The 10,484-nt window shown below is 42.1% G+C and overlaps 1 protein-coding gene across 1 annotated transcript; it reads right to left on the bottom strand.

The window, feature by feature from the left end:
• Positions 1–4,912: 4,912 nt before the first annotated feature.
• Positions 4,913–6,451, bottom strand: LOC130749016 (uncharacterized). Its single transcript, XM_057602282.1, has one exon. The coding sequence runs from the start codon at positions 6,449–6,451 to the stop codon at positions 4,913–4,915; it is 1,539 nt and encodes a 512-aa protein (XP_057458265.1).
• Between the last annotated feature and the right edge of the window lie 4,033 nt (positions 6,452–10,484).

Genomic DNA, 10,484 nt, shown 5'->3' with positions numbered 1-10,484 from the left:
AAGCAAGTTTGAAAAATCACTTTATTTGGACAATAAGATAAAATTACAATTGGAAAGTAAATTACGGCAAGTAAAATATCATTCATTACCTCATGGATTTAAACATGCTTATTCTTAGCAAGCACAGATTCAATGTCAGGGGTCACAGGTCGTTACAAGGTTAATTGAAACCCACGAACAGCTCTTTACTTCATTATCATTCCATGCTTGCTGTAGCACTTATGAAGCAATTTATAAGGCTTTTACTGTGCCGTGTAACGTTGGATGAAATTTGAAAGCACTGTGATTCCTCACGTAACTTGACTGATCTCATAGATAGTGTAGACTATTAACATTTCAGATTTATTTCTTCCTGATAAAAGTTACTCCTAATTATAGCTTTGTTTTTCTCATTTTAACATGGAAATCGCCAAATTTATGAACACAAACTGAAAAAAGTAGAAGATTAATAGTGATGGAAGAAGATGTAACGGTGGCACAACGAATTGTGGCCTAGGTGGTGGGGCTGTATAATCATCAAGTTGGTAGGTTATGGCATATTTTGCAGGTCCCACCCAAACTTTCCTTTAATTTCGAAATTAAGTTCATGAATAGCTTTTACTTTATTTTATTGCATAAAATCCTTAATAGTAGAAGTTTTACCGTCCATTGTAGTTTTTTTTTTTTGTTACAGTAGGAAAGAAAACAGCAAACAAAACAAAAGAAACTAGTTAAGAACGTCCTGACATAGCAGGGATATCACTGTTGGTGGTGGTTGAGACCAGAGCTTCCAATCCCAATTCTCATTAACAGCGAGCTTGGCGAGGGCATCAGCAACTTGGTTCCGTTCCCGGGGTACATAATTAACAGACACTTTCCATTCCTTGTTAAGCAATGCTCGAATAGCAATAATCTCATCTTTGTGCCAATAAGTGTCCACGTCCTTATTGCTTGTAATGATTTGCTGAGCTTCCAGGCAATCTGTGTAGCAAGTAACAGATTTAATTCCCATCTCCCAAACATGCGTCAGACCCTTCTTCATTGCCAAGAGTTCCGACTTGAGAGCATCACCGCCACCTAAACTTGCTGCGAAACCACAAATCCAGCGGCCAATTTCATCCAGAAGTACACCTCCACCCCCCATTCTATTTACCTGGGGGTTCCAGCTTCCGTCAGTATACAACATCACAGAATTTATCCCGTCGGATGCTATGGGATTTGATCGCTGCGTGCCCTGGGCCAACCTGTGAAATTCAACCGTGTCCAGATGAATGCGTCGCATCACATCACCCGGCTGCCAAGGAACCTGCTCAAACACGAAAGAGTTTCTCCACTTCCAGAGATTCCATGCCATGGCGCAAAACAGAGTATTATCTCTATTCTGAAGGTGACCAAATAACCAGTGGCGGAAAGTTGCAGAATCTGAAATCCATGGTAGAAGCCTTCCCAATTGGCCGCGAACCCAGACGGAACCAGGGCAGCGGCGGAGCACATGCTCTGCATCTTCAACAGCCGCTCCACATCTGATACAAGAAGCCGTGGTAGCAAGGTGATGGCGATGTCGTTTTGCATTTGTGGGTAGCGCATCTCTGCCCACCAACCAGAGAAAGAACCGCACCTTCTATGGTGCCGAGGCCTTCCAAATTAACTTCCAAAACCCGGTTTCTGGTAAACCATCATCGTTCAGAAACTGATAAGCCGATGATGCTGAATAGATGTCGTCGCTAGATTCACGCCATAGAATTCTATCCTCACCTGTTTGTATGCTGGGTATTTGCACAGATGATATCTCCTCTCTGATTTCTTGGGGCAACAACGTGTATAGTCTATCAAAATTCCAAGCACCTTGACGCCAAATATCAGCCACAGTTAGTGTTGTATCCGTGATGTGCACAAAAGGAATCCTGCTTGCAATTTTTCCTGTGCCAAGCCAGTTAGAATACCAAAGGGAAGAGGAACCTGCACCAAGTCTAGGGCCAAACCCATCTGAAACAGAGTCCCTTGCTTTCAAAATTCCTCTCCACACATATGATCCCCCTGGTCTCAATTCTTCCGTCAATATTGATCCTGATTTAATATATTTTTGAGATAAAGCTTGCACCCATAATTTCCCCTTCTCATTCAAGAAGCTATGAACCAATTTTCCCAACAGTGCCTCATTATTTTTCCTGGCGCTCCTAAGGCCCAATCCCCCTTTAGCTTTTGATTGTGTTACATCTTTCCAAGCCACAAGATGCCAACTGCGTGCATTTCCTCCTTTTCCCCAAATACAATTTCGCACCATTTTATCCACATGATTACACACAGAATCAGGTAACCAAAGGGATTGCATAGCATGAACCGGTAGAGAAGATAAAATTGACTTAGCCAAGCAAACTCTTCCAGCCTTGTTTAAAAGGTTATTCTTCCAGGAAGCAAGTCTTGTATTTACCTTTTCAATGATTGTGGCAAAGTGATCTCTCTTGACCCTTCCTTGGAGGAGAGGAAGTCCAAGATACTTGCCAAGGTTGCTGGCTCGTGAGATACCAACCAACCCTGACAATTCTCGTTGCCTCCGTTGACCTACAACCTTCGAGAAAAGCATCCTTGACTTCTCAAGGTTAACCTTCATGCCAGACGCTTCACAGAAGTCTGCTAGAGTGTGCTTGATGAGTCGAAGTTGGTCTTTGGATGCTTGGCAAAATAGAAGCACGTCGTCGGCGAAGAAGAGGTGAGAAATACCAACCCCATCCTTACTCACACGCACTGGCCGCCATTTTCCTTCCTCTACTAAATTCTGAATCTGAATCGCTAGTCGCTCCATACAAAGCACAAAAAGATAAGGTGATAGAGGATCTCCTTGGCGCAGCCCTCGCTGAAGAGGAAAAGAGGGCAATTTCGAACCGTTCCACAGCACTGACACTGCCGGAGTCCTCACACCCCACATGATGAGGTCTACAGTCCTTGGGGGAAACCCAAAGTCATAGAGTGTGGCCCGGAGGAAGTCCCAATTAACCCTATCATAAGCTTTCTCCAAGTCAATTTTGAGTGCAACTAGCCTGCCTCCGGTTTTCCTAGTGTGGATTGTATGCATCACCTCTTGAGCCAAGATTATATTATCCCTAGTTCCTCTCCCCGGGATGAAGCTACCTTGTAGGGGGCTCACGAGCTTGTGAAGTAGGGGCTTGAACCTGTTCACAAGAACTTTAGTAATTAGTTTATAAGAAACATTACAAAGGCTTATCGGTCTCAAGTCCTTCAGTTTGGTTGGGTTGTCCACTTTAGGAATGAGAACAAGAAGTGTTGCTAAGAGCTTCAGATTTGCTCCACCATTCTGGAAAGCTGATGCAACCATGTGGTGGAGATCTTCACCCAAGATATGCCAATACTGTTTGTAGAAATAGGCACGGAAGCCATCTGGTCCAGGTGCTTTGAAGGACTTCATGGACATGATTGCACTCCTGACTTCTTCCAAAGAAACTGGGGCTACCAACTTGTCTCTCTCCTCCATCGGGATAGTGGGTGTTTGGTTCTCCATTATCCGATTTCGCCGAACCTGAACATCAAGAGAAAACAAGTTAGTGTAAAACCTCTTCGCTTCCTCCTGAAGCGTTGATGGATCGGTGCACCAGTTCCCATCCTCCAAAAACAGGCCATGGATTTTATTTCTCTTCCTCCGCACCACTGTTTGTGCATGGAAAAACTTAGTGTTCCGGTCCCCAAATCTGACCCAGTTCTCTCTAGATTTTTGGAACCACAGCATCTCCTCCTGGTATAGTATATCCCCATACTCCTTCTGCAGATCTCTCTCCAATCTAGCAAGAGACTCTGAATCCCTCCAGTCCTGTTCCTGTTGGATACCCTGAAGGCGGCATTCTACTCGACGCTTCCGCCTATGGATGTTTCCGAACACAGTTTTGTTAAACTCCGTCGCGGCCTCCTGCACACACTGGAGCTTGTCCTGCAGATTTCCATCTTGAGCTCTCCATGACGTGTTTACCACGCTCTCAAACGAAGGATGAGACACCCACGCCGCCTGAAAGCGAAAGGGGCGAGCCGCACGATCCCCAGTTGGTGCATGACACCGGAGGAGCAAAGGTGAATGATCTGAGTAGACACGAGCCAAGTGCTCTACATAGGCCTCAGGAAAGCATAGCCTCCATGCTACATCCCCAAGGGCCCTATCCAGCCGCTTTGCTACTGCTCGCCGTCCATTCACTCGTCGTTCCCAAGTGAATTTGGAGCCCATGAACCCTAGATCAATAAAATTGCAGGCCTCCAACATGTTCAGCATATTAGAAGCCCTTGTTGCTGAGAAGTCCCCGCCAACAACCTCTGACAGTGAACATATCTCATTCCAATCCCCTAGAGCTAACCACGAATCATTGACCCTCTGTCGAAGCTCTATGAGATGCGCCCAAAGCTCAATACGCTTGTTGGGATTAGGGCTTGCATAGATTGCTGTGCACACCCATCTCCGTCCAGCCGTAGTGATTGCCACTGACAATGTCTGCTCCCACACTTCTAGGAAAGTGACTGCAAAGGTTCGGTTAGTTGATGCAAGCACCCATAACCCTCCCCTATGGCCCATCGCCTCCACCTCGTGAATCAATTCATATCCCTGCTGCTGCCAGAAATTAGCAACTCTCTCAAACTTACAGTGTGTCTCACAAATAGCAAATAAGGATGGGTGAAAATTTTGAATTAAATCCTTCACCCTCCTACGTCCACGGACTCCAACGCCTCCTCTTATATTCCACGCGATTAAGTTAAAGTTGTCTAAATCCATCAACAACTAATCGCAGTGGATGAGTGCCATCCAAGGTCAAGCCCCTTGTGGCACAATGCTACGTGCATGTTGTTCGCCTGGGTCAAATGGAGCTCCACCAACCATTAGGGTATTTGGTTGTGGCATCGAACCTTGATCATCTTCAGGTTGAGCAAGGAGCTGGTATCAATTCCCTCCCTGTGCAACTAGTGGCATGGTGGATTGAGTCCCATCAGTAACCACATAAATTCGAGTGCCATTCAACATTGTCGATGAACTTGAATTATTTTGTATTTTTTGTACAATCTGTGACGGTTGTGGGCCTCCATCACCAATTGTAACCTCCTTCCTCATTCTTTTCTTGCCTTGTGCAATCCCAACAATCTCCTTATAACTATCAGCAACAATTACTTTTGCATTGAATACTATGGAATTATTATCTTTGACTTGTGTAGCCGTTGCTGTCTTAATTGATGACTTTGCATTCACCCTATTTTTATTTCCATTCTTGCATTCAGATTTCCCTTTGGTTTGTAACGGCTGGCCTGCTCCCTTTATTCCCTCCACTGATTTAGGAGCCTTAACTGTTGTGTATTTTGAATTTCCTCCAGCAATTTTGGTATTCAAATTGCCATTTAAACCACCATTTAAACCTGCATTAACTTTTTTCTTCCGTTTTTCCACCACGAGCCAATCTCCATGCGCATGATATGGGCATTTAAGTTGTGATTTCACCTTAGCGCACTTCTTGGCGGGATCTTCGCTCTCTTGCATAACGTTAGCTGCGGTTACGTTTAGGGTTTCTGGCGTTGAATTTTGTTGATCCATGGACGGCGTTGCCCCCTCTGTCTCCGTTGGTGTCTTGCCCGCGTTAGGGTTCATGGCGGTGGCTTCCTTCTCGCCATTGGATGATGGTTCCTTGCTTACCGTCGTTGTGCAGTTACGAGTGAGGTGTCCATAACACCCGCATTTGCGACAAAGCAAGTGGAGGCCATCATACTCGATGTTGTACCAAATTCCTTCCAATCCAACAACCCCAAGAACAGGTTTGGTGAGATCGATCTCAACACAAATCCGCGCGTACCTGCCCCGTTGCATGTCATTTGTATTCATGTCTATTTTGATCGGTGTTCCAACCGCCGACGCCAGCGTGAGCAAAATGTTCCTATCATAGAACTGAAATCCTATCCCGGGGATGCGTATCCACACAACTGTGGTGCTAATCTTCGAGTTTGCTGCAACAAAGTCAGGAGTCCATGGCTTTACAGCTAGGTAGTGATCATATATTAGCCACGGTGCACCGGAGATGGCTTTCGCTTTGTCGTCCTCCTGCTCGAACTTGACTAGGAAATAACCATGGTGTACATCACGTACCTCATAACCACCTGTCATCTTCCACATCATTCTCAGCTTCTCGCAGAGAGCTCGGTAGCCAATATGCTTTCCCAATAGCTTCACCACTAGGCAATCTTCCCAAGGTTTGCAGATTTCCTTGTACATGTTAGGCTCAATAGAGAACATGGGAAAGGATGTGTTATCCTCCACAAACTCCATGCGCATGGAACCTTTCTCAACCAGATTAACAAACTCACCAGCTTCCTTTGCTTTCTTTGCACCTAGCACCTTCTCTTTGAACGTTGGTCTCCTTGCAGGTTCTTCCGGCGGCTTCCCCGCCGGCTGAGCACCATGGTGCTGCTCTCCCGCGCCCTCTTCATCCACGTCCATTTTCACTTTAACCTTCTGCTACTCTGGTTTATCTTTGGGTAAATGGTCACACCGTCCATTGTAGTTTGGTGTAGTTTTATTTAACTCGAAATTGTGAGAGCAATTCAACAAATCAAAGAAAAAAGTGTTTACCATAACTAATGTAAATAATGTATACCCTAGCTAGTCATAAGATGTTTTGAACACTCACATTATGAATTAACATTTATGCGATAAATATTTAATTAAGTTATTTACTCAAATACATAGCATTGTGTTTAAAAGAAAATTTAATTTTGTAACTAATTAAATCTAAGCTACGTTATGAAAAAATTAGCATGACTTTTTATAAAGCCACTAAGGTAACATTTTTTGGTTGCATTTTGTTGTTAAAAGGTATTGACACAGTCAACAGTTATAAGATTAATCATTTTGAGACTTTAAAATTATATTAATTGTGTATGTTTTACCAAACAAATCATTCTTCGTACATATTGTATAACTAATTAAATTTAATATTTTTTTTTTTGTTACAATGGGAATAGAAAAAACAAACGAAAACAACTAACAACGCCATGACAGAGCAGGGGAATCAGTAATGCTGGTGGTTAAGTCCAGATTTTCCAATTCCAATCCTCATTCACAGCAAGCTTTGCTAGAGCATCTGCAACCTTGTTCTGTTCTCGCGGGACATAGATGACAGATACACTCCAGTCTTTCTTAATCAGTTCTCGGATAACTAGAATTTCATCCTTGTGCCAGTAGCTTTCCACATCCCTGTCACTAGAAATAACCTCCTGCGCTTCCATACAATCCATGTAGCAAACAACTGTTTTGTACCCCAATTCTCATACATGAGACAAGCCCTTCCTTACTGCCAAGAATTCCGCTTTGAGAGCATCTCCGACGCCTAAACTGGTCGCAAAACCAGAAACCCAGCGACCTATTAGAGCTATGATACATCCACCACCACCCATCCTGTTTACTCGCGGGTCCCAACTCCCATCAGTGTGCAACGTCACTGAATTTGGTTCTTCTAACGCGCCGGGTGACGAGTTTTGCGTGACAAGGGCCTGCTTCTGGAATTCCACCATGTCCACATGGATATGACGCAAGACTTCTCCAGGCTGCCATGGAGTTTGTTCGAAAACGAATGAATTCCTCCACTTCCAAAGATTCCAAATCATTGCACAAAACAGAGTATGATCAGAGTTCTGTAAATGCTCAAACAACCAGTAACGGAAAGGAGAAGCTTCTGGGATCCAAGGGAGAAGACCGTTGAATTGGTTGCGGGCCCAAATTGATCCTGGACAGCGACGGATAACGTGTTCAGCGTCTTCCACAGTCGCTCCACATCTGATGCAGGACACGGTAGCAGCTAGGTGACTACGGTGCCTTTTAGCGTTTGTGGGTAAAGCATCCCTGCCTACCAGCCAGAGAAAGAACCCCACCCTCTCAGGCGCACAGATTCTCAAAATCAGCTTCCAGAATTTTGTCTCTGGTGTGCCGTCTTCATTCAGAAATTGATACGCAGACGACGCTAAATAAATAACATCGCTTGCCTCCTTCCAAAAAATTCTGTCTTCCCCAATCTGAACTGTGGGTATTTGCACACTGATGATTTCCTCTATTATGTCCAACGACAGCATAGTGTATAATTTATCAAAATTCCATGAACCTTGGCCCCAGATATCAGCAACAGTAAGATTAGTATCTGTGATATGGACAAACAGTACTCTAGTTGCAAGTTGACTTGTTCCTAGCGAGTTAAAGTATCAAAGAGTTTCAACTATCTACTAATTATGCAATTATGCTGGATTATATCGATATATTTTCATTTATAAATACATGATGTATGCCCCAACCGGGTTATTTATGAAATAAATTCTTGCAAAAAGTAGGTTTCATTCCAAAGGACCACGAGAATTGATCAAGATGACAGCTAACATATAATTTTTTTCGAAAAATTACTTGATCTAGGTAAAACATTTAAATATTTTTCTATATGACAATACAACCAGAGGTAACAAAAAAAGTTTACTAGAAGTAGCCAACATTATTTATCTCAATCTTGAAAGTCCGTTTATCACTTCTAAGTTCTAACAAACTGAGTCTGGATTCTTTAAATTCAGTATATTTTTTATATTTTTCTCTCTACTCATTTTTTATCTTCTTAACCAAACAAAATGTTAAAGTATTATTGCGTGTCTTTTCCATAATTTTGGTTCTATCGATCCTGCCATGTCGTTTGGCTCGTACATTGGTAGGAAAAATTACCTATTCCTGAATTTACCGTTTGACAAGCAACCATAAATTCTATGGATAGAATAAGGCTCATTTGGAAACACAACTTAATTAAGCACTTATGGTTATTAGTGCTTATGACATAAGCGCTTATTCATAAGTTATATTAAAAAATTTATTGAAATAAATCGAAAAATAAACTATATATAAGCATAAACTCTGTTTCATAAGCTATCATGAGTAGCTTATGAAAATGAGCTCAAAACAGCTTATGGTAGGTCATAAGCTGCTATCACGTAAGCTCACATAAGCTCTTCCAAACGGGGTATAAAATAAGTATTGTAATTGGGTTTCAGATGCCACTTATACCTATTAATATATATATTGGTGATGAGAAATTTAACACAAATAACAACTCTAACATAGCAATAAGCGGATAATAATTTCCCCAACTTGTTGAATCTGTGAGAAGCAATAAAAAATAATGCAACAACTAAAAATCACAATCAAAGAGACACCAAGATTTTTAACGTGGAAAAAATCTTCTCAATGTGAGAAGTAAAACAACCACGGGCACAAGCCAGTAATCAAGCTCCACTATGATCAAATAAGAGTACAAGAGAGTCTTAAATAATAGCACAAATCGTGCTCAACAATTGGCCAAACAATAAAGCAAGAAACTCAAAATAGAGAACTTTGAGAATCTGAAAAACCAGAAAACAATACTACTGTCCGCACCAATTTCTCCCATCTCAGACAACTTCTCGCCGATCCAACCGTCCAGAATGAAGTACTATGAGTCACGAACCTACGCTGCCAAAGTTCCAGTCCGATCCGATGGTGAACGGAGGAGTAATCATGAATCTCGTCTGGTTGGTCTGGGTTTGTGCTAACCAGATTTTTCTTCTCTTCTCTCACACTTTTCTCTTTGCTTCTCTTGCCAAACCAAACCCCTCTCATGTGCCCTAGCTGACCCATCTTCACTTGTTTAAATGAGCTTACATATTTGGATTTTTCTCCACATAGAAAAGGAGTCCAAAACCCCAACAATTGGCTGATAAAAAAAGTATACCGTGTATTTTAGTGATTAATATAAAGGTGCGATGTTGTCTGGTTCCTTTTACTATTTTTCAAGGAAGGAAGATGGAATTAAAGTTCAAAACACTCACTAGTACAAAAAATAGATAAGGTAGCGGTTAAAATATAGCAAAGGTAGTGGTTCTAACCGCAGAAAAGCAAGGCGTAGCCTTTGAGCAAGTGCAACGGTAGTGGTTCTTAACCGCTACCTTTAAACACTAAATGCAGCGGTTGATTTTTGAGGAACCGCTACCAATACTGCACAAATGACTCTCAGCGAACATCAAACGTAGCAGTTGTAACCGCTGCCTTTGGATAGAAATAGTAGCGGTTGTAACCGCTGCCTTTGCTTAAATATTTAACAACAAAGGCAGCAGTTCCAAACCGCTGCTTTAATTTTTTTTTTTTAAATGACCAGTAGGAAATGTAGGCTTCTGACATTGCTTGCTAAATAAACATGCTAAATATTTGTCCAACGAAAAATTACATAGTTCACAAGTATCTTGATTATCACATAATACTATTTGATAGAAGGAAAAACAATTAAAACATGACAAAGTTCATCTTTTAAGGTTGTCAAACAAAATAGGCTAAAATAAACATACATATTAAGCGTACTCCTACACAAATAATAATGAAAGAGTAAGTACGATACAAAAAGATGACAACTAAATTCTCCAATAGCTTACTCATCAAAATCCAAAAGACTTCACTATCTCCATAAACCTGCATC

Source organism: Lotus japonicus, chromosome 1 (genome assembly GCF_012489685.1).
Source record: "Lotus japonicus ecotype B-129 chromosome 1, LjGifu_v1.2".
Lineage (NCBI taxonomy): Eukaryota > Viridiplantae > Streptophyta > Magnoliopsida > Fabales > Fabaceae > Lotus > Lotus japonicus.
This window is presented reverse-complemented; position numbering and strand designations above follow the sequence as displayed.